General features: G+C 40.5%; 1 protein-coding gene and 1 long non-coding RNA gene across 2 annotated transcripts in view; one reads left to right on the top strand and one right to left on the bottom strand.

Moving 5' to 3' along the window:
- LOC105005607 (neuroblast differentiation-associated protein AHNAK) overlaps positions 1-12,372 on the top strand; it is a 29,402-nt gene extending 17,030 nt beyond the window's left edge. Inside the window, exon 6 of the mRNA XM_034297432.1 lies at positions 2,379-12,372. Coding sequence (XP_034153323.1) covers positions 2,379-10,238 — 7,860 coding nt within the window. The 3' untranslated portion in view covers positions 10,239-12,372. The remainder of the gene's footprint in view (positions 1-2,378) is intronic.
- A 2,484-nt stretch (positions 12,373-14,856) lies between these two features.
- LOC117595592 lies at positions 14,857-21,514 on the bottom strand. Its single transcript, XR_004576854.1, has 3 exons — positions 20,974-21,514; positions 15,146-15,309; positions 14,857-15,061 (listed from the first exon to the last, which is right to left on the bottom strand). It is a non-coding gene; the product is annotated as an uncharacterized LOC117595592 (long non-coding RNA).
- Between the last annotated feature and the right edge of the window lie 4,179 nt (positions 21,515-25,693).

Raw genomic sequence — 25,693 nt, 5'->3', positions numbered from 1 at the left:
AGATTGATTTAGGTGTATCTAAGAAAGAAATAGATGTAATTGTACCAGGGGCTAAAGTGGAGGTCCAACCACCTAATGTTGAGCCCAAATTGCCTTCTGGTGAAGTCAATATACCTGAGGGAGCTGCTACAGATGTTGATGTAAAAATGAAAAAGCCACCAATGTCATTTGGATGGTTTTCAAAAGCAGAAGTGAAATCACCAGATGTTGATGTCAGTCTTCCAAAGGTAGATATTTCTCTTCCAGAGGGAAAGGTTGAGGTCAAAAAGCCAGACGTGGAAATTACAGCTCCAGAGATGACAGCTGAATTGAAACATGATATTGAGGTTGACGCACAAGGAAGCAAATTCAAACTGCCAAAATTTGGCATTTCCATGCCAAAAGTGAAAGGTCCTCAGATTGATTTAGGTGTATCTAAGAAAGAAATAGATGTCACTTTACCAGGGTCTAAAGTGGAGGTCCAACCACCTAATGTTGAGCCCAAATTGCATTCTGGTGAAGTCAATATACCTGAGGGAGCTGCTACAGATGTTGATGTAAAAATGAAAAAGCCACATATGTCATTTGGATGGTTTTCAAAAGCAGAAGTGAAATCACCAGATGTTGATGTCAGTCTTCCAAAGGAGGATATTTCTCTTCCAGAGGGAAAGGTTGAGGTCAAAAAGCCAGACGTGGAAATGACAGCACCAGAGATGACAGCTGAAGTGAAACATGATATTGAGCTTCAAGGACAAGGAAGTAAATTCAAACTCCCAAAATTTGGAATCTCCATGCCAAAGGTGACAGGTCCTCAGATTGATTTAGGTGTATCTAAGAAAGAAATAGATGTCACTTTACCAGGGGCTAAAGTGGAGGTCCAACCACCTAACGTTGAGCTCCAACAGCCTTCTGGTGAAGTAAATGTACCTGAGGGAGCTGCTACAGATGTTGATGTAAAAATGAAAAAGCCACATATGTCATTTGGATGGTTTTCAAAAGCAGAAGTGAAATCACCAGAGGTTGATGTCAGTCTTCCAAAGGTAGATATTTCTCTTCCAGAGGGAAAGGTTGAGGTCAAAAAGCCAGACGTGGAAATTACAGCTCCAGAGATGACAGCTGAATTGAAACATGATATTGAGGTTGACGCACAAGGAAGCAAATTCAAACTGCCAAAATTTGGCATTTCCATGCCAAAAGTGAAAGGTCCTCAGATTGATTTAGGTGTATCTAAGAAAGAAATAGATGTCACTTTACCAGGGGCTAAAGTGGAGGTCCAACCACCTAACGTTGAGCTCCAACAGCCTTCTGGTGAAGTAAATGTACCTGAGGGAGCTGCTACAGATGTTGATGTAAAAATGAAAAAGCCACATATGTCATTTGGATGGTTTTCAAAAGCAGAAGTGAAATCACCAGAGGTTGATGTCAGTCTTCCAAAGGTAGATATTTCTCTTCCAGAGGGAAAGGTTGAGGTCAAAAAGCCAGACGTGGAAATTACAGCTCCAGAGATGACAGCTGAATTGAAACATGATATTGAGGTTGACGCACAAGGAAGCAAATTCAAACTGCCAAAATTTGGCATTTCCATGCCAAAAGTGAAAGGTCCTCAGATTGATTTAGGTGTATCTAAGAAAGAAATAGATGTCACTTTACCAGGGGCTAAAGTGGAGGTCCAACCACCTAACGTTGAGCTCCAACAGCCTTCTGGTGAAGTAAATGTACCTGAGGGAGCTGCTACAGATGCTGATGTAAAAATGAAAAAGCCACATATGTCATTTGGATGGTTTTCAAAAGCAGAAGTGAAATCACCAGAGGTTGATGTCAGTCTTCCAAAGGTGGATATTTCTCTTCCAAAGGCAAAGGTTGAGGTCAAAAAGCCAGATGTGGAAATGACAGCTCCAGAGATGACAGCTGAATTGAAACATGATATTGAGGTTGACGGACAAGGAAGCAAATTCAAACTGCCAAAATTTGGAATCTCCATGCCAAAGGTAACAGGTCCTCAGATTGATTTAGGTGTATCTAAGAAAGAAATAGATGTCACTTTACCAGGGGCTAAAGTGGAGGTCCAACCACCTAACGTTGAGCTCCAACAGCCTTCTGGTGAAATAAATGTACCTGAGGGAGCTGCTACAGATGTTGATGTAAAAATGAAAAAGCCACATATGTCATTTGGATGGTTTTCAAAAGCAGAAGTGAAATCACCAGAGGTTGATGTCAGTCTTCCAAAGGTAGATATTTCTCTTCCAGAGGGAAAGGTTGAGGTCAAAAAGCCAGATGTGGAAATGACAGCTCCAGAAATGACAGCTGAATTGAAACATGATGTTGAGGTTGAAGGGCCAGGAAGCAAATTCAAACTCCCCAAATTTGGAATCTCCATGTCAAAAGTGAAAGGTCCTCAGATTGATTTAGGTGTATCTAAGAAAGAAATAGATGTCACTTTACCAGGGTCTAAAGTGGAGGTCCAACCACCTAATGTTGAGCTCCAGCAGCCATCTGGTGAAGTAAATATACCTGAGGGAGCTGCTACAGATGTTGATGTAAAAATGAAAAAGCCACCAATGTCATTTGGATGGTTTTCAAAAGCAGAAGTGAAATCCCCAGAGGTTGATGTCAGTCATCCAAAGGTAGATATTTCTCTTCCAGAGGGAAAGGTCGAGGTCAAAAAGCCAGACGTGGAAATTACAGCTCCAGAGATGACAGTTGAATTGAAACATGATATTGAGGTTGACGCACAAGGAAGCAAATTCAAACTGCCAAAATTTGGCATTTCCATGCCAAAAGTGAAAGGTCCTCAGATTGATCTAGGTGTATCTAAGAAAGAAATAGATGTCACTTTACCAGGGGCTAAAGTGGAGGTCCAACCACCTAACGTTGAGCCCAAATTGCCTTCTGGTGAAGTCAATATACCTGAGGGAGCTGCTACAGATGTTGATGTAAAAATGAAAAAGCCACATATGTCATTTGGATGGTTTTCAAAAGCAGAAGTGAAATCACCAGATGTTGATGTCAGTCTTCCAAAGGAGGATATTTCTCTTCCAGAGGGAAAGGTTGAGGTCAAAAAGCCAGACGTGGAAATGACAGCACCAGAGATGACAGCTGAAGTGAAACATGATATTGAGCTTCAAGGACAAGGAAGTAAATTCAAACTCCCAAAATTTGGAATCTCCATGCCAAAGGTGACAGGTCCTCAGATTGATTTAGGTGTATCTAAGACAGAAATAGATGTCACTTTACCAGGGGCTAAAGTGGAGGTCCAACCACCTAACGTTGAGCTCCAGCAGCCATCTGGTGAAGTAAATATACCTGAGGGAGCTGCTACAGATGTTGATGTAAAAATGAAAAAGCCACCAATGTCATTTGGATGGTTTTCAAAAGCAGAAGTGAAATCCCCAGAGGTTGATGTCAGTCTTCCAAAGGTAGATATTTCTCTTCCAGAGGGAAAGGTCGAGGTCAAAAAGCCAGAAATGGAAAGGACAGCTCCAGAGATGACAGCTGAATTGAAACATGAGATTGAGCTTGATGGACAAGGAAGCAAATTCAAACTCCCAAAATTTGGAATCTCCATGCCAAAAGTGAAAGGTCCTCAGATTGATCTAGGTGTATCTAAGAAAGAAATAGATGTCACTTTACCTGGGGCTAAAGTGGAGGTCCAACCACCTATTGTTGAGCCCGAATTGCCTTCTGGTGAAGTCAATATACCTGAGGGAGCTGCTACAGATGTTGATGTAAAAATGAAAAAGCCACAAATGTCATTTGGATGGTTTTCAAAAGCAGAAGTGAAATCACCAGAGGTTGATATGTCTCTTCCAGAGGCAAAGGTTGAGGTCAAAAAGCCAGACGTGGAAATCACAGCTCCAGAGATGACAGCTGAATTGAAACATGATGTTGAGGTTGACGGACAAGGAAGCAAATTCAAACTGCCAAAATTTGGAATCTCCATGCCAAAAGTGAAAGGTCCTCAGATTGATTTAGGTGTTTCTAAGAAAGAAATAGATGTAATTGTACCAGGGGCTAAAGTGGAGGTCCAACCACCTAACGTTGAGCTCCAACAGCCTTCTGGTGAAGTCAATATACCTGAGGGAGCTCCTACAGATGTTGATGTAAAAATGAAAAAGCCACATTTGTCATTTGGATGGTTTTCAAAAGCAGAAGTGAAATCACCAGAGGTTGATGTCAGTCTTCCAAAGGTGGATATTTCTCTTCCAGAGGGAAAGGTTGAGGTCAAAAATCCAGACGTGGAAATGACAGCACCAGAGATGACAGCTGAAGTGAAACATGATATTGAGCTTCAAGGACAAGGAAGCAAATTCAAACTCCCCAAATTTGGAATCTCCATGCCAAAAGTGAAAGGTCCTCAGATTGATTTAGGTGTATCTAAGAAAGAAATAGATGTCACTTTACCAGGGGCTAAAGTGGATTGTCAACCACCTAACGTTGAGGCCAAATTGCCTTATAGTGAAGTAAATATACCTGAGGGAGCTGCTACAGATGTTGATGTAAAAATGAAAAAGCCACAAATGTCATTTGGATGGTTTTCAAAAGCAGAAGTGAAATCACCAGAGGTTGATATTTCTCTTCCAGAGGGAAAGGTTGAGGTCAAAAAGCCAGACGTGAAAATCACAGCTCCAGAGATGACAGCTGAATTGAAACATGATATTGAGGTTGATGGACAAGGAAGCAAATTCAAACTGCCAAAATTTGGCATTTCCATGCCAAAAGTGAAAGGTCCTCAGATTGATTTAGGTGTATCTAAGAAAGAAATAGATGTAATTGTACCAGGGGCTAAAGTGGAGGTCCAACCACCTAATGTTGAGCCCAAATTGCCTTCTGGTGAAGTCAATATACCTGAGGGAGCTGCTACAGATGTTGATGTAAAAATGAAAAAGCCACCAATGTCATTTGGATGGTTTTCAAAAGCAGAAGTGAAATCACCAGATGTTGATGTCAGTCTTCCAAAGGTAGATATTTCTCTTCCAGAGGGAAAGGTTGAGGTCAAAAAGCCAGACGTGGAAATTACAGCTCCAGAGATGACAGCTGAATTGAAACATGATATTGAGGTTGACGCACAAGGAAGCAAATTCAAACTGCCAAAATTTGGCATTTCCATGCCAAAAGTGAAAGGTCCTCAGATTGATTTAGGTGTATCTAAGAAAGAAATAGATGTCACTTTACCAGGGTCTAAAGTGGAGGTCCAACCACCTAATGTTGAGCCCAAATTGCATTCTGGTGAAGTCAATATACCTGAGGGAGCTGCTACAGATGTTGATGTAAAAATGAAAAAGCCACATATGTCATTTGGATGGTTTTCAAAAGCAGAAGTGAAATCACCAGATGTTGATGTCAGTCTTCCAAAGGAGGATATTTCTCTTCCAGAGGGAAAGGTTGAGGTCAAAAAGCCAGACGTGGAAATGACAGCACCAGAGATGACAGCTGAAGTGAAACATGATATTGAGCTTCAAGGACAAGGAAGTAAATTCAAACTCCCAAAATTTGGAATCTCCATGCCAAAGGTGACAGGTCCTCAGATTGATTTAGGTGTATCTAAGAAAGAAATAGATGTCACTTTACCAGGGGCTAAAGTGGAGGTCCAACCACCTAACGTTGAGCTCCAACAGCCTTCTGGTGAAGTAAATGTACCTGAGGGAGCTGCTACAGATGTTGATGTAAAAATGAAAAAGCCACATATGTCATTTGGATGGTTTTCAAAAGCAGAAGTGAAATCACCAGAGGTTGATGTCAGTCTTCCAAAGGTAGATATTTCTCTTCCAGAGGGAAAGGTTGAGGTCAAAAAGCCAGACGTGGAAATTACAGCTCCAGAGATGACAGCTGAATTGAAACATGATATTGAGGTTGACGCACAAGGAAGCAAATTCAAACTGCCAAAATTTGGCATTTCCATGCCAAAAGTGAAAGGTCCTCAGATTGATTTAGGTGTATCTAAGAAAGAAATAGATGTCACTTTACCAGGGGCTAAAGTGGAGGTCCAACCACCTAACGTTGAGCTCCAACAGCCTTCTGGTGAAGTAAATGTACCTGAGGGAGCTGCTACAGATGTTGATGTAAAAATGAAAAAGCCACATATGTCATTTGGATGGTTTTCAAAAGCAGAAGTGAAATCACCAGAGGTTGATGTCAGTCTTCCAAAGGTAGATATTTCTCTTCCAGAGGGAAAGGTTGAGGTCAAAAAGCCAGACGTGGAAATTACAGCTCCAGAGATGACAGCTGAATTGAAACATGATATTGAGGTTGACGCACAAGGAAGCAAATTCAAACTGCCAAAATTTGGCATTTCCATGCCAAAAGTGAAAGGTCCTCAGATTGATTTAGGTGTATCTAAGAAAGAAATAGATGTCACTTTACCAGGGGCTAAAGTGGAGGTCCAACCACCTAACGTTGAGCTCCAACAGCCTTCTGGTGAAGTAAATGTACCTGAGGGAGCTGCTACAGATGTTGATGTAAAAATGAAAAAGCCACATATGTCATTTGGATGGTTTTCAAAAGCAGAAGTGAAATCACCAGAGGTTGATGTCAGTCTTCCAAAGGTAGATATTTCTCTTCCAGAGGCAAAGGTTGAGGTCAAAAAGCCAGATGTGGAAAAGACAGCTCCAGAAATGACAGCTGAATTGAAACATGATGTTGAGGTTGAAGGGCCAGGAAGCAAATTCAAACTCCCCAAATTTGGAATCTCCATGCCAAAAGTGAAAGGTCCTCAGATTGATTTAGGTGTATCTAAGAAAGAAATAGATGTCACTTTACCAGGGGCTAAAGTGGATTGTCAACCACCTAACGTTGAGGCCAAATTGCCTTCTGGTGAAGTAAATATACCTGAGGGAGCTGCTACAGATGTTGATGTAAAAATGAAAAAGCCACAAATGTCATTTGGATGGTTTTCAAAAGCAGAAGTGAAATCACCAGAGGTTGATGTCAGTCTTCCAAAGGTGGATATTTCTCTTCCAGAGGCAAAGGTTGAGGTCAAAAAGCCAGACGTGGAAATGACAGCACCAGAGATGACAGCTGAAGTGAAACATGATATTGAGCTTCAGGGACAAGGAAGTAAATTCAAACTCCCCAAATTTGGAATCTCCATGCCAAAGGTGACAGGTCCTCAGATTGATTTAGGTGTATCTAAGAAAGAAATAGATGTCACTTTACCAGGGGCTAAAGTGGAGGTCCAACCACCTAACGTTGAGCTCCAACAGCCTTCTGGTGAAGTAAATTTACCCGAGGGAGCTGCTACAGATGTTGATGTAAAAATGAAAAAGCCACAAATGTCATTTGGATGGTTTTCAAAAGCAGAAGTGAAATCACCAGAGGTTGATGTCAGTCTTCCAAAGGTAGATATTTCTCTTCCAGAGGGAAAGGTTGAGGTCAAAAAGCCAGATGTGGAAATGACAGCTCCAGAAATGACAGCTGAATTGAAACATGATGTTGAGGTTGAAGGGCCAGGAAGCAAATTCAAACTCCCCAAATTTGGAATCTCCATGCCAAAAGTGAAAGGTCCTCAGATTGATTTAGGTGTATCTAAGAAAGAAATAGATGTCACTTTACCAGGGGCTAAAGTGGATTGTCAACCACCTAACGTTGAGCTCCAACAGCCTTCTGGTGAAGTAAATATACCTGAGAGAGCTGCTACAGATGTTGATCTAAAAATGAAAAAGCCACAAATGTCATTTGGATGGTTTTCAAAAGCAGAAGTGAAATCACCAGAGGTTGATGTCAGTCTTCCAAAGGTGGATATTTCTCTTCCAGAGGGAAAGGTTGAGGTCAAAAAGCCAGAAATGGAAAGGACAGCACCAGAGATGACAGCTGAATTGAAACATGAGATTGAGCTTGATGGACAAGGAAGCAAATTCAAACTCCCAAAATTTGGAATCTCCATGCCAAAAGTGAAAGGTCCTCAGATTGATCTAGGTGTATCTAAGAAAGAAATAGATGTCACTTTACCAGGGGCTAAAGTGGAGGTCCAACCACCTATTGTTGAGCCCAAATTGCCTTCTGGTGAAGTCAATATACCTGAGGGAGCTGCTACAGATGTTGATGTAAAAATGAAAAAACCACAAATGTCATTTGGATGGTTTTCAAAAGCAGAAGTGAAATCACCAGAGGTTGATGTCAGTCTTCCAAAGGTAGATATGTCTCTTCCAGAGGCAAAGGTTGAGGTCAAAAAGCCAGACGTGGAAATCACAGCTCCAGAGATGACAGCTGAATTGAAACATGATGTTGAGGTTGACGGACAAGGAAGCAAATTCAAACTGCCAAAATTTGGAATCTCCATGCCAAAAGTGAAAGGTCCTCAGATTGATTTAGGTGTTTCTAAGAAAGAAATAGATGTAATTGTACCAGGGGCTAAAGTGGAGGTCCAACCACCTAACGTTGAGCTCCAACAGCCTTCTGGTGAAGTCAATATACCTGAGGGAGCTGCTACAGATGTTGATGTGAAAATGAAAAAGCCACATATGTCATTTGGATGGTTTTCAAAAGCAGAAGTGAAATCACCAGAGGTTGATGTCAGTCTTCCAACAGTGGATATTTCTCACCCAGGGGGAAAGTTTGAGGTCAAGAAGCCAGACTTGGAAACGACAGCTCCAGAGATTCAAGTTGATGTACAAGTTAATATCCCTGAGGGAGCTACTACAGAAATTGATGCAAAAATGAAAAAGCCAAGAATGTCATTTGGCTGGTTTTCAAAACCAGAATTGAAACCCACTGAGGTTGACGTCAGTCATTCACAGGTGGATATTTCTCTTCCAGAGCGAAAGGTGGATGTCAACGTACCAGAAATAGAAATGAGTGATCCAGGGATACAATTGGAAATGAAACAGGAACGTTCATCTGTTAAAATAGAATCATCAGAAGTTGACACAAAAGATGTTGTTGGCTCCCCATCAAGATTCAAAATGCCAAATATAAAATTCCCCAAATTTGGTGCAACTTCAAAGGTGCTAATAGATGACTCTGATAAAGACAAGGATATGCATGCTGAAGTAGTAGCAGCTTCATTTCAAAGGGATTTTCCAGAATCCAGTGATAAAGTTGAAGGGTCCAGTGAAATTAACCTACATGATGCTGGATTGGAAAGGCCCTCCGTTGAAGGAAGAATGGCAAGAGCTGAAGTGGATGACATTTCAAAACCGTCAATTGATGATAACGTCCATGGCTCACCCAACAAAGGGCAAGCATCCCCCAGTAAAGGTCAAGGTTCACCTAGTAAATTCAAACTTCCAACTTTTAAAATGCCCAAATTGAGAATTTCTAAATCAAAGACTGAGAATGAACAGAAAGATATAACTCCAAATGTTATTTTGGAGAATAATGAGAATCCAGAGGAACCACACGGACAAGAGAAATCAACTAAATTCACTTTGACAACATTTGGGGAGGTATTAAGAAACATTGATGTTGAATTTGATGTCCCAGCATTAGAAGACATGGAAGAGAAGCTCACAAGCTCTCGGGAAGAATTAACTGCCACTGGAAAAAAAGAAATAAATGCTCAACCTAGGGTTGAAACCCAGTCAGTGCATGAAGAGAAAGAAGCCCAAGAAAATTCTAAATTTGGCTTGTTAATATCTCCATCACTTGGACTATCTTCTCCTTCAGAACTTGCCAATATATTTGAAAAAGGAACTTCAGAGAAGAAAAGCCCTGCAAGTGACTCAGTTGAACAGGAAATCAGCTCAAACTTTTCAGTGCAGTCATCAGATGGTTTTGCAGATAATAGTTCCACAGTCACAAGCGAATATGTTGGTCAATCACTGTCCTCTCCAACCAAAGTCACAGTGAAGTACTCCGACCCCTTTGCAACTGATTTACAGGGTGATATAATTACCTCCACAACAAGGACAAAAATGATTTCATTTAAACCTTACTTGGCAGAGAAAGTCACCCTTTCAATGTCCTCTGGTGCTGACTCCCCATCAATGAACACCTTACATCTGGAGTCAAGTAAACATGTCACATCAAATATACAAGAAAGATCAGACACACAAAAGGTCACGCTCTTGCAGACAGGGACTTCCTCTGCATGTTTGTCAGTAGATGACACAAACAAAACACAAAAAGATGGTCAAACCGTTATTGAGAGGCATGTAGTTAGGGAAAGGTCAGGCAATGACAGGGAAACAGTTGTCTTAACTCGAAGAGTTACACATGTGTTTGGGGCTGAGCCAATCTCAGATGAAACAGCCTCATCGATCAAACAGATGAAAGACACAATGCACTCTGAGAAAATGAAATTCTTTGATAGTGAATTAGAGTGATCCCTCCATTGAGGAGTAATAGTAGTACACATGTTATTGTATCCTTTATGATATGACATTTTCAGTGTCCTTAGCACATGGTATGTACTGTACATGTCCATGCTGCAGATAGCAAAGTAAAACCCAATTTCATCACTTCAATGCAATTACTACCACTGATTTCATTGACTGAATTCGCTCTGTCATCCATGCTAATTTTGCTGGTATACTCTCTTATAATTAGTGACTTGAGAAACACTAGATATCCTCAACCTACTCTCATATCTGTTCCTTCAATTAGTTGAGTGGATCTTAAAGCAATGAATGTTTCAATGATGCAATGGTTTTCTGGAGGAAGGAAGGGACATTTCGGTGAAGACATTTAGTAGGATCAAGGCTTTAGGATGTAGACCACCCATTAAACTAAATGTATGTTAATCTGTTGTTGAATAGTCATCACAATTTAAGGGTGAATACTAACACTCCAAAGAGGCAAATAGAGGTGTACATGTTTGTTTCTCAAGTACATATATAATTTGCCAAATTGTAATATTTAACACTTTATTACAAAAGGTAATCAGCAATGTTAATATTAACAACTTCACATTACAATATACTGTTTACTGTGTTTAGATATGAAAGCACCATTTAATTTAGCAGTATACAAACATAAACATTTGTAACATGCTATTAATTATAAAGAAAAATCTTAATGTGCATAAAAACCAATAACAAAAACCAATACAAAATATAAACAGAAACAGCTATCAACAAAAAGCCTTTCTACAGAAAGGTCCTTTGATCAATTTTAAAGGAACCCAGCAACTGTGGTCCTTCATGTGGTCATTCCATAGGCTGGGGGAAATTAGGTAGAAAGCCTCCACCAGTGTGGAGATGTATGAATGTGGGTGACGTGGTGGTGTTTCTCTTATCTGGAACATGGCAGTGCTGTTCTGGATGTACATGGGTTTCTGGACATTGAGATGAAGAGTTCATTGCATTAGTCCAGCCTTGAGGATACAAAGGCATGGACAAGCTTATTTGTATCATATTTAGTGAGGATAGGACAGGGTATGACAATGCTATTGAGGTGATATAATGATGCTTTGTACAGTTGTTTGATGTGGTTATCGAAGTTCAGGAAAATCTTTATACCCAGATTGAAAACATGATGAACATGAATGACATTTACATTAACTGTGGTTAAAAAGTTATTTCTCAAGAAACCAATCTTTCAATAAGCCTCCAATCTCATTGGCAATGTATTATTAAATAAGGTTAAACATTGAAAACAACCCATCACAAAAAAGCTTTACACGTGTGTACCATAATTACCCAGAGGGATATCTAAAGGAAACATTGCAATGGAAAGGTTTTGTGTGTTACAAATTGTAGAACCCCAAACCATTCTTCCAGACAAGTTTACTTCTAAGAATTAACATCTAATGGAGAGGAATTTCTTAAATCAGATGACAATGTGTCATTGGGATGTTCATGGAACAACAGCATGGTCCACTAGGAATTTATTTTCAAAAGTGTCTATCTGGACTTCACCACTTAGATAGGATTATATAAATTGAAAACATTTGAATAGAAAAGGAGTCTTTGCTCAGGTGAACTATTTGTCTGATCTTTCCATTCCACTGATATGCATTTAATCATATTATAGATAAATAAAATCCAGTCAGATCCCTTTTCAAAAATTGGCCTCAGAAATTCCCGTTTGATGGGAATCCGATGCGGTATGTATTGATAAATGACCTCAAATGTCTGCTATACATGGTATAATTGATGGGTCTGTAAAATATGTATACAATTATTTCACTTTGAAAGAATACTAAACACACAATGAACAAGTAATTCAACAAAAACAAAACAAATATAAGGATGTATTAATATCTATACATTTACCATTAATTTATTTTGCTGAAATTGAATACTTGTACTCATAGTAAAAATGCAAAACAAATATATAGATACAGCTATATTTAGATTAAAATATGCCATGATGTATACAAGATGCTAATCAAATTTGTGAAATATTATTTTAATCTTGTGTTGTTGAGTTACTTTGTCTGTTGATTTTGTTCTCCACTATGTAATCAATGTATTTGCAAAACTATACATAATAAATCTTCTTAACATATTTCAACTTGAATTTTCTTACTGCAGTATGTATCTACATTTAATCTCACAAAGATTTCTAGTATAAAGATTTCTGTATTGGAAATGTTTTATTCTAATATCTTGAGATTCTGGATTTTTGATTTCCATGAGCTGTAAGCCATACTTATCAAGATTGTAACAAAAAAGGCTTTAAATGTTTAACTTTATGTGTAATTAATCTAGAATATAGGCTGTCACTTTTTAATTTGGATTACGGGAAAAAAATGAACTTTTCCAATATATATATATATTTTTAGATGCACCTATATATACACTTAACAAAATTGTAAATGCAACACTTTTATCCCCCATTTATTATGAGCTGAACTCAAAGATCTAAGACTTTCTCTGTGTACACAAAAGGCCTATTTCTCTCAAATATTGTTCACAAATCTGTCCGGACATGTTTGGGATGCTCTGGATCGGCATATACGACAGCGTGTTCCAGGTCCTGCCAATATCCAGCAACTTCGCACAGCCATTGAAGAGGAGTTGACCAACATTCCACAGGCCACAATCAACAACCTGATCAACTCTATGCGAAGAAGATGTGTTGCACTGCGTGAGGCAAATGGTGGTCACATCAGATACTGACTGGTTTTCAGACCCCCCAGTGAAACTGTATTTTGAGTGGCCTTTTATTGTGGCCAACCCAAGGCAACCTGTGCAATAATCATGCTGTCTAATCAGCATCTTGATATGCCACACCTGTGAGGTGGACGGATTATCTTGGCCAAAGAGAATTGCTCACTAACACAGATTTATGAGAGATTTGTGAACAATATTTGAGAGAAATAGGCCTTTTGTGTATAGTCTTAGATCTTTGAGTTCAGCTCATGATAAATGGGGGCAAAAACAAAAGTGCTGCGTTTATAATTCTGTTCAGTGTACATACCACCAAAGATCTGCACCTAATTGATTGCACCTAAAATGTATTGCACCTATAACTGCATTTCATGGCACAACAACAACATTTTTCTTTCACACGTGAATGACGTTGATGCAATAACATTCAATGTGGATGAAGATACCAGACATTTTTGTGATGTATATAGTATGCGATTTGAGATTCAGCCTATAGTTGTGCTCATAAGTTGGCATACCCTGGCACAAATTGTGAAATTTTGGCATTGATTTTGAAAATGACTGATCATGCAAAAAAACAGTATTTAATTTAATGACAGTGATCATATGAAGACATTTATTATTACATAGTTTTTTGGCTCCTTTTTAAATCACATTGATAACAGAAATCACCCAAATGGCCCTGATCAAAAGTTTACATACCCTTGAATGTTTGGCCTTACTACAGACACACAAGGTGACACACACAGGTGAAAATGGCCATTAAAGGTGAATTTTCCACACCTGTGGCTTTTTAAAATGCAATTAGTGTCTGTGTATAAGTAGTCAATGAGTTTGTTAGCTCTCACGTGGATGCACTGAGCAGGCTAGATACTGAGCCATGGGTGGCAGAATATAACTGTCAAAAGACAGTAATGGAACAAGGTAATGGAATTTTATAAAGAAGGAAAAGGATATCAAAAGATATCAAAAGCCTTGCAAATGTCAGTTAATACTGTTTAATCACCTATTAAGAAGTGGAAGATTCTGGGATCTCTTGATACCAAGCCAAGGTCAGGTAGACCAAGAAAGATTTCACCAAAACTGCCAGAAGAATTGTTCGGGATACAAAGAAAAACCCACAGTTAACCTCAGGAAAAATACAGGCTGCTCTGGAAAAAGACGGTGTGGTTGTTTCAAGGAGCATAATATCACGATACTTGAACAAAAATGAGCTACATGGTTGAGTTGCCAGAAAGAAGCCTTTACTGCACCAATGCCACAAAAAAAGCCTGGTTACAATATGCCTGACAACACCTTTACACGCCTCACAGATTCTGGCACAATGTAATTTGGAGTGACAAGACCAAAATAGAGCTTTATGGTCACAACCATAAGCACTATGTTTTGAGAGGGGTAAACCAGGCCTATAGTGAACAGAATACCATCCCCACTATGAAGCATGGTTGTGGTTTTGGGGGTGTGTGGCCTCTAAAGGCAAAGGGAATCTGGTGAAAATGTATGGCAATGTGAATGCAGCATGTTATCAGAAAATACTGGCAGACAATTTGCATTCTTCTGCATGAAAGCTGCACATGGGATGCTCTTGGACTTTCCAGTGACAATGACCCTAAGCACAAGGCCAAGTTGGAGTGGCCATCACAGTCTCCTGACGTTAAAGTCATAAAGCCACTCTGGGGAGATTTCAAATCTGTGGGTCCTTCAAGACGATCAAAGACTTTGCATGACCTGGAGGCATTTTGCCAAGACGAATGGGCAGCTATACCACCTGCAAGACTTCGGGGCCTCACAGACAACTATTACAAAAGACTCCACACTGTCATTGATGTTAAGGGGGCAATACACAGTATTAAGAACTAAGGGTATGCAGAATTTTTTAACAGGGATCATTTCATTTTGTTCTTTGTTGCCATGTTTTGTTTTATGATTGTGTAATTCTGTTAAATCCTACAGTTGACTATGAATCCCATAAGAAATAAGAGAAATGTGTTTTGCCTGCTCACGTATGTTTTCTTTAAAATGGCACATACATTACCAGTTCTCCAAGGGTCTTCAGAGACAGAAGTTCTCCACTGGGCTTCCCTGATGAGTATCTGTGGGAGAGGAACAGGTTCAGTAGGCCCAGTAGAGTTTACCTATGCAGTCTGCAGGAATCACACATAAGGAAGCACACTCACCGTAGCCATGCCTTGACCAGTGTTCAGTCTGTCTGCATAGCGCTGCGTTTCTTTGCATGTGGGACATTCTAGGACAATGTTGGTGATGCAGAAGGTCTTGCGAAGGCAAATACATGCCGGGAAATAAGGTTATACCTTGCTCTTTCATCCTTTTCGCTGGTCATCTTAAACACAAAGAATCAAGGAGGCATTTTATTCAATTGCACGTATGTGACAGTTTAAATAAATTTTAAGTAGCCTACAGAAGAGACAAGCCTCTGTATTAACTGTATTATAATTAGTTGTATTAGTTTGGATGTCAACACATAAAAATTCCGTTACCCTGGTTTTTCACAGAAATGTCAATTTCAATGTTAGCCTTACACAAAGAAGTAACTGTACGGTACAGATAAAATGTTTCACGTTACCTTCTCAGCATAGATCACTGATAAAAAAATCTGGCATTTCCTTTCCTAACCAAGTATGTCATAACAGTAACATGTAGCTGCAGAAGGCCTATGCAAAACCAGATTTCAAACCTCACACAATGTCAGACCCAAAGTTACAAATATTATTCTGGAATGTGGATTTTTTTCGAGGATAATTCGGGAACTGGAATTTCCATCTTGAAAGACGCCAAAGCATAAACACTTCTTAGTCATTATGAGTAATTTTAAATTAATACTCTGGGTAAGATATGGCCCCGGGCCGGATCCGGCCCTTTGAGTCATTCTATCCGGCCCACGACACATCCAAAACTTTTAAAATAATACAAAATAAAAAATACCTGACGAGGTCCGCAGATTACGTTACTTTATTTACTGTTGCATATTTATTTATTTTCTAATTAAAAGTCCCGTGGCACTCCCAGTAATAAGTACATCAGTATCATAATGTCTGTTTAAAATACCTTTAAGTTGAAGGTATTTGCGTTGCTATGATACGTAGGGACCAACAACACAATCCAAGCGCGGAAGTAATCATTTCTACGTACTATACGCAATTGATGGCTAGCGATCTCTGGAAATGAGCCTAAGAAAAGTTGATAACGAAAGCAGGGTATTTAAAAAACTATTGACAGGAAAATATTTATTTGCAGATGTCGCAGGTAAAGCAACTTGCTTAATATGTTAAGCTAACGTCACAGTTTTTAAAGAGTACAATTTGTAGAGGCACTTCCAGAGCAAGCATGCAGCGAAATACAAAAACTGTCACCCGATGCTACAATTCAACAAGTCCAAGCGCAGATGCAGCCTCACTGATGAACATCTTGCAGCAGTACCACACACTGCTTAAACGGAACCGCACACTGCTTCAACAAAAATTAATCCTGACTTCACCTCACTTGTCAACGCCCATACGAGGCTCTCCTGTTCATATTGGCATATGAACAGTTGATTTTTGGGGAATCGCTGTCGTTAATAGCACGTAGTACAAAAAATATACTGTATGAAGTTAGATTACGGCAATTATACCAACATTTGCTTTGAGTGAAAATCTTCAGAAGTTATTTCATAGACTTATGTCTGCCCTAATAACTATTATACCTATATAACTGTTATACACTATACCTTACGTAATGTAGATTACTCTGTTGTGTTAAAAGTTAAGTTTTAGGGCAAATATATGTTGCAACATTTCTGTTGAGTAATAACCCTAAGAATTATAATAACATAATAACAGTTGTTAACAGAAAATAATAATAATTAAAAAAAACATTGTTAAAGTAAATTAAGTTGAAAGCGATGTTGCATGGAAAATAAATATGCATAAATATAATATGCAAGTTAACAGAGTTAGCTATGTTGTGTGTTTTTTAGGCATATTGGTTAAAAAAGTAATCTGGCCCACAATGCTCTCTGGCATTTTCAGTGTGGCCCCCCCAGTGAAAAATACCCCCCCCCCCCCCTACTCTATGCTGTCAGATGATCTGAAATGGAAGTTGCCTGATATCTGCTGTTGCCCGTTAAGACGTAACCGCCGAGAATGGTCAGAAAGGCTTCAAGCCTCACCTAATTAGGGTAATTAACAGTAAATGCATTGTAGTAATGCCAGTTTACGCAAGTTGCCTACTACAACATAACTTTGACTGACCATACATCTGATATTATCTATCCTGATGATAATATAGACAGTCTTATCTGGTGATCTGAATGTTCATGAAATAAGTAGGCTAGTATAACTTACGCATTTAATCTGGCAGCAGTTTTTTGCCTAGCCATCTCTCTCTCCTTGACAGTAATGCCCTTTTTGGTGATGACTCCTTTAAATTCTTGATGAAGTTCCATCAGCAGGGTTTGTTCCGCTGATAAGAACACCGCTGTAGTTTTAGATTTTTTTTGTGACATAGTATCTTCTTTTCGACGATTGCTCTTTCTGGCCTGTTTATGTACTCCTTGCGTGTGCAAAATGCATGATTGTTCAAGCCTGGTTAAAGTTAACGGGAAAGTTCATCCAAAAACTGTCTTCTGTCTTATCTGGCAACGCTGGCTACACTCCACGGTCACAGATTAGTCAATCATTCAATGCGTTATTGAATCATAACACACTTGCAGAGGGTATTATATAACAACAAATGTACCTTTTTCTACAGAAATGTTTGATTGCCATGTCATGTAGAATTCAAGTCAGTTAGATGATTAAGGAACAGGTCTACCAAAACCATGGAACCGGGTCAATAAAACAACAATGAACACAACCTTCCATCTTTGCATTTCAGTTTTAAATTGTATATTGAATACTGACAAAATAATGAATGCTCAGCATATTTGGGTCATTGACCGTGTGGTAAGGTGACCAGATGTCTGAAATGAAAACCGGGGACATTCCAGTTTGGCAGACAATATATATATATATATATATAGACAGAGAAAACAACAATATTACAGAAACACCACAGACAAATCTGAACTGTCCAATCTGAACAGCCATTCAGTGGTCCTGGTTGTCTGGGCAGAACAAGAGCAAAAGAGAACATGAGCAAAATTGAAAAACAGAGACAATATACTTTTTCTTTTACTACAATATTTCTCCTCTTTTGTTCACTCATCTTCCTTTCCTTCTCTTTACCTTTCCACCTCATCTTATACTCTCTCCTCGCTTCACTCTTTTTACACCCTTAATTTTTCCTTCTCACTCTCTTCTCCTTCCTCTCCAATCTTAAATAATAAATAGTACACTATTAGATACAATACTTTGGTCAACAGACTCCCATTGCTTGCCTCATTTTTGTATTTTATCTCAATTATTTTTTTGTAATAATAAATTGGCAGGCTCTGTAATCATATCCTCAATTTCCTTCCATCTTCTTCCTATCTAGTCTTCCTCTTCTTCCTCTCCACTCTCTAATAGAAAATATTGTGCTAACATTATCCATGAAGATTTCTAAATATATTTTCACAATAAGTATTATGTGAAATAATTAAAATTGTAATATACAAATAAATATTCTCATAATTAATTGTGTATTCTTTTAATATGATCATATTTGCTGAATAGCCCGTCCACTACATGTTTTATAGGTTTTTAACAGTAGCTAGCTAACCTCTACATAGATTATTCAGTTATCTTTAAAACTAGCGTGAGCAAGTATTTAGCAGAAGAGTGAATTAAGCTACTATCGCGAGCAGCCCCCTCTGTTGGCCAAAAACAAGCACAACGCGATTGAGACATCAACCGGTAGGCCCTGCTGGCGGGTCTTTTTTGCCACGTAAAATATTATTTCACTTTGTGGTCCCTTTAACGCACAGTTAAAAACTGGGACATATCCGGGGACCACTCCAGCCGGGGACATGCCACCAAAGACGGGGGCTGTCCCCGGAAAACGGGGACGTCTGGTCACCCACCTGTGTGATCAATGACCCGCAAGACTGTGTGGACACAAGACAGTGTGGACTTTGCCAAAGGCTACTCTAGAGGGTTATTCAAGGCCTCAGTTTCAGGGATCAGTGGCGGTATCAATTATCATCATCATCATCTTCCGCTTATCTGGGGCCGGGTCGTGGGGGCAGCAGTCTAAGCAGAGATGCCAAGACATCCCTCTCCCTAGACATTTCCTCCAGCTCTTCCGGGAGGACACCGAGGCGTTCCCAGGCCAGCCGGGAGACATAGTCCCTCCAGCGTGTCCTAGGTCTTCCCCGGGGTCTCCTCCCGGTGGGGCGGGACCGGAAGGCGTTCCGGAGGCATCCAAAACAGATACCCAAGCCACCTCAGCTGACCCCTCTCGATGTGGAGGAGCAGCGGCTCTACTCTGAGCTCCTCCCGGGTGACCGAGCTTCTCACCCTATCTCTAAGGGATTGCCCAGCCACCCTGCGGAGAAAGCTCATTTCGGCCGCCTGTATCCGGGATCTTGTCCTTTCGGTCATGACCCAAACCTCATGACCATAAGTGAGAGTAGGAACGTAGATTGACCGGTAAAGAGAGTAGGAACGTAGATCTTCACCACGACAGACCGATACATCGACTGCATTACTGCAGAAGCTGCACCGATCCGTCTGTCAATCTCCCGTTCCATCCTTCCCTCACTCGTGAACAAGACCCCTAGATACTTAAACTCCTCCACTTGAGGAAGGCACTCTCCACCAACCTGAAGTGGGCAAGCCACCCTTTTCCGAATGAGGACCATGGCCTCGGATTTGGAGGTACTGATTCTCATCCCCACTGCTTCACACTCGGCTGCAAACCGTCCCAGTGCATGCTGAAGGTCCTGGTTTGAAGGGGCCAACACGACAACATCATCCGCAAAGAGCAGAGATTAAATTGTGTGGTCCCCAAACCTGACACCCTCCGGCCCCTGGCTGTGCCTAGAAATTCTGTCCATAAAAATTACGAACAGAACGGGCGACAAAGGGCAGCCCTGCCGGAGTCCAACATGCACTGGGAACAAGTCTGACTTACTGCTGGCAATGCGGACCAAGCTCCTGCTTCGGTTGTACAGGGACCTGACAGCCCTTAGCAAAGGACCCAGGACCCCATATTCCCGAAGCACTCTCCACAGAATGCCGCGAGGGACACAGTCGAATGCCTTCTCCAAATCCACAAAACACATGTGGATTGATTGGGCAAACTCCCATGAACCCTCCAACACCCCATAGAGGGTATTGAGCTGGTCCAGTGTTCCACGGCCCGGACGAAAACCACACTGTTCCTCCTGAATCCGAGATTCTACTATCGGCCGTATTCTCCTCTCCAGAACCCTGGCAGACTTTCCCAGGGAGGCTGAGAAGTGTGACCCCCTATAGTTGGAACACACCCTCCGGTCCCCCTTCTTAAAAAGAGGGACCACCACCCCGGTCTGCCATCCCAGAGGCACTGTCACAAGATGGTATCAATTATGATTATATTAACTATTAATTATCTCCAGCATAAAGGGCAAACTCTGGGGCCTCCATGGTGGTGTTATATGTGTTACAGTACAGCTTTATACATCATTAACGATTATCCTCTTTTCCACAGATGTGTATAGCCCCAGAGGTTGCCATTATAACCAACCTTCCCTATTATGGCTTGTTTACATTACGCTACATTTTCTGAGACATACAGAAGAAGACTTGAGAGAGTATTTTGTTATGTAAACTTGCAGATATCGATGGCTTGAGAAAAGTGGTGTGTGCCACATTTTCCATAGAGCCACCTCTGGAATTTTGCATTCAATTTAGTAGGATTTTGTTTGCAATACTAATACTTCTGTTTGTTCTTATTGAAACAAAAGTAACCCCATACCCGTCCCCCACGGGATTTCCGCCTATGATCCTTGGTCGAACTGTATTCCAGCAAAGAAAATTGTCCGTACCACCTCTATGAGGAACTACGTGATTTTCCATTTATCACTGTGCTGGGGAACACTCACAATTTTGGTTGTGTTGGCGGTTCCTCTACTGCAGACAAATCCGCAGGTGGTGCAGAGTGATGGTTATTCTGGGCTGTTGTTGAAATCGATGCAGTAGGAACACTAACACTAAGCTCCTCCTTGGCTGCTGATCTGCTAGCTCCCGAGTCCTTAAAGGTTGGGCCTGAAGTGCTATTGCTAACTTCCTCGAGGTCTGACTTGCTATCCTCCTAATCGGCTTATCAGGTATCCGAGGGATTGGGCTCGAATGCGATCTTGGTGTTTTTTCTTCTTCATCCTCCATTTGTAGCTTTTTAAAGAAGTGCAAAAGCGAACTTTGTTCCGCCATAACTTTTGAATTTAATGAGCAAATAATTACTGGTGTGGTGGCAAGAACAATAAGAGCACAATATGTAACTAACCAGTTATAACTAAGCCTACTATGTAATGAAGGTGGGGTGGCGGGATAGAGTTTGATTCCTTTGTAACCAATTAGATTAGAAGTACATCCTACTGCCGTTTTCACCATTTCTGATTTGTTAGAAAACAACACAAACAACAAATGAAAATGTATTACATTATTTTGTAAAAATAAAAATGTGTTAAACCAACCTGATTGGGTGGGCCAATAGTCAATCTGGAAGGGCACAGGCCCTGGCTGGCCCAGCCATGGCTTTGCCTCTGCTTCCATGGTGAGTTCATACAATACCTGTACCTCGCATGTTAATGCCTGCCTGCTGCTAACATACAATAGATGGCTCCTCACTTTCATTATGCAGTCACACAACGTTGGCAGACATTTCAAAGGGTTTTCAGGTCAAATGTATTTTCTTCCACCAAAGACAGTTGTCTGTGTCTCCCCATTGTTGGTGAATATGAATACATTGTGTGTTATTCACAGATAAACTGGAGAGGATGGATAAGAACACCAGCCAGGGCCAATGTCAGCTAAACTGACCAATAAGTGCTGCAGGATGATAAAGAACAAACGATAGGCTAGATAGGCTAGTGGGATTTATGGAAAATGACTTAATAGTGTGCAGTTGTAGGTAAGTATACTTGTGTTCACAACATTTAAGCATTTTGAGAATGTTGGTATTTTTTTGGAACATATATTAATTTCATTTTTAGATCACTGCCTATCTAACTAGCTTAACTCACTTCACAGCACTGCCATGATGATTGCAGTCAGGTCCCCAAACCTGACACCCTCCGGCCCCTGGCTGTGCCTAGAAATTCTGTCCATAAAAATTACGAACAGAACGGGCGACAAAGGGCAGCCCTGCCGGAGTCCAACATGCACTGGGAACAAGTCTGACTTACTGCTGGCAATGCGGACCAAGCTCCTGCTTCGGTTGTACAGGGACCTGACAGCCCTTAGCAAAGGACCCAGGACCCCATATTCCCGAAGCACTCTCCACAGAATGCCGCGAGGGACACAGTCGAATGCCTTCTCCAAATCCACAAAACACATGTGGATTGATTGGGCAAACTCCCATGAACCCTCCAACACCCCATAGAGGGTATTGAGCTGGTCCAGTGTTCCACGGCCCGGACGAAAACCACACTGTTCCTCCTGAATCCGAGATTCTACTATCGGCCGTATTCTCCTCTCCAGAACCCTGGCAGACTTTCCCAGGGAGGCTGAGAAGTGTGACCCCCTATAGTTGGAACACACCCTCCGGTCCCCCTTCTTAAAAAGAGGGACCACCACCCCGGTCTGCCATCCCAGAGGCACTGTCACAAGATGGTATCAATTATGATTATATTAACTATTAATTATCTCCAGCATAAAGGGCAAACTCTGGGGCCTCCATGGTGGTGTTATATGTGTTACAGTACAGCTTTATACATCATTAACGATTATCCTCTTTTCCACAGATGTGTATAGCCCCAGAGGTTGCCATTATAACCAACCTTCCCTATTATGGCTTGTTTACATTACGCTACATTTTCTGAGACATACAGAAGAAGACTTGAGAGAGTATTTTGTTATGTAAACTTGCAGATATCGATGGCTTGAGAAAAGTGGTGTGTGCCACATTTTCCATAGAGCCACCTCTGGAATTTTGCATTCAATTTAGTAGGATTTTGTTTGCAATACTAATACTTCTGTTTGTTCTTATTGAAACAAAAGTAACCCCATACCCGTCCCCCACGGGATTTCCGCCTATGATCCTTGGTCGAACTGTATTCCAGCAAAGAAAATTGTCCGTACCACCTCTATGAGGAACTACGTGATTTTCCATTTATCACTGTGCTGGGGAACACTCACAATTTTGGTTGTGTTGGCGGTTCCTCTACTGCAGACAAATCCGCAGGTGGTGCAGAGTGATGGTTATTCTGGGCTGTTGTTGAAATCGATGCAGTAGGAACACTAACACTAAGCTCCTCCTTGGCTGCTGATCTGCTAGCTCCCGAGTCCTTAAAGGTTGGGCCTGAAGTGCTATTGCTAACTTCCTCGAGGTCTGACTTGCTATCCTCCTAATCGGCTTATCAGGTATCCGAGGGATTGGGCTCGAATGCGATCTTGGTGTTTTTTCTTCTTCATCCTCCATTTGTAGCTTTTTAAAGAAGTGCAAAAGCGAACTTTGTTCCGCCATAACTTTTGAATTTAATGAGCAAATAATTACTGGTGTGGTGGCAAGAACAATAAGAGCACAATATGTAACTAACCAGTTATAACTAAGCCTACTATGTAATGAAGGTGGGGTGGCGGGATAGAGTTTGATTCCTTTGTAACCAATTAGATTAGAAGTACATCCTACTGCCGTTTTCACCATTTCTGATTTGTTAGAAAACAACACAAACAACAAATGAAAATGTATTACATTATTTTGTAAAAATAAAAATGTGTTAAACCAACCTGATTGGGTGGGCCAATAGTCAATCTGGAAGGGCACAGGCCCTGGCTGGCCCAGCCATGGCTTTGCCTCTGCTTCCATGGTGAGTTCATACAATACCTGTACCTCGCATGTTAATGCCTGCCTGCTGCTAACATACAATAGATGGCTCCTCACTTTCATTATGCAGTCACACAACGTTGGCAGACATTTCAAAGGGTTTTCAGGTCAAATGTATTTTCTTCCACCAAAGACAGTTGTCTGTGTCTCCCCATTGTTGGTGAATATGAATACATTGTGTGTTATTCACAGATAAACTGGAGAGGATGGATAAGAACACCAGCCAGGGCCAATGTCAGCTAAACTGACCAATAAGTGCTGCAGGATGATAAAGAACAAACGATAGGCTAGATAGGCTAGTGGGATTTATGGAAAATGACTTAATAGTGTGCAGTTGTAGGTAAGTATACTTGTGTTCACAACATTTAAGCATTTTGAGAATGTTGGTATTTTTTTGGAACATATATTAATTTCATTTTTAGATCACTGCCTATCTAACTAGCTTAACTCACTTCACAGCACTGCCATGATGATTGCAGTCATGTAAACAGACGGTGATCTAGAATTCAAAAAAACATTTGCATTAGAATTTATTTTCATCAGTTCATTACTTTTATACCGCGTTTATAAAAAAACATCGAATACAATACCAAAGTCCTCTGTGTCATCAACGTTAGATACGTTATCCACATAACATGCCTGGCTAACCTAATGATAAACATTCTTCCTATACTGTACGCTTGACCAAAACAAATGTTCTGCCCGACCGTGTCCGACACCCGGACACACCACGCCATGGGAACCGATGGGAACTCACGCGTTTCACAAATAATCGCTGCAACAAACGAGATGTTCCTATTCTGTTCATAATATAGCAATAGTTCTCTCCCAACTATACCTGCGCTTAGGTGAATTAATCGGAGTCATGTCGTCGATTAACTCCGGTAATAACACGTTTAGGACGCACGATTGAGGCCGCTTAAAATCAAAACAGCGCACTAGTCATCATGCTCCTGCTTTTAAAAATGTTATATTGTACTCATCGCCGATTAATGAACTGCGGTGAAGTTAGCGTTATATTCAATGTTCGGACATTGATCGTCAATACTTAACCAAACCTGCCAGAAAGACAGAAATTACATATTCTGAATCTACTGGCGATAGCCAACAAACACCACTCCCTATTTTTTCTGTTACTTTCAACTTTCAAAAGGACTTTGCACTCATGTCTATGGTAGATTCTCCGTGTGATTTCAGTTAAGGGAGCGTGTTAAAAGTGCATAATGAACGTAGTTTTTACTGACTAACGCCAATTGCATTGTAACCAAAAAGGACTTAGACTACAAAGAGCAACAATAAAGAGCTCATAATTCGGAGCCCTAACATTTACATTATTGTTTTGTATTATTAAAAAAATGTAAGGTAAAAATACTTATATTGCCTGTTATTAAAATAAAGGTCAATACCTCCGACCCAATGTAACTTTTATAATAGACCATGTGCTACAGCGTCAGGGACAACTGCCCTACCATGAACATCATTCAGTATTATAATTTAGGAAATGTATATTATTTAAAACATTTTAATTCCGAGAAATGTCATTAGCTCAGGCCCAATAAAATGTCTGTAGAAATAACCAACTGATTTAGCTTCAGGCAGAGGTATTGATAGGATCACAATCCTTTCTGGGCTTTTTTTGGGGTCAATTTGAGATCCGGGGCCCAGGCCTAACAATTACACTGGTAATAGGGACAGCTGCTCTACCATCAACATCTTTTAGTTTCACAATACAAAATTGTGGGAACTTGTTAATAGTGTTTTAAAGCATTTTTCACAAC

This window comes from Esox lucius, chromosome 15 (genome assembly GCF_011004845.1).
Source record: "Esox lucius isolate fEsoLuc1 chromosome 15, fEsoLuc1.pri, whole genome shotgun sequence".
NCBI classification, from domain to species: domain Eukaryota; kingdom Metazoa; phylum Chordata; class Actinopteri; order Esociformes; family Esocidae; genus Esox; species Esox lucius.
This window is presented reverse-complemented; position numbering and strand designations above follow the sequence as displayed.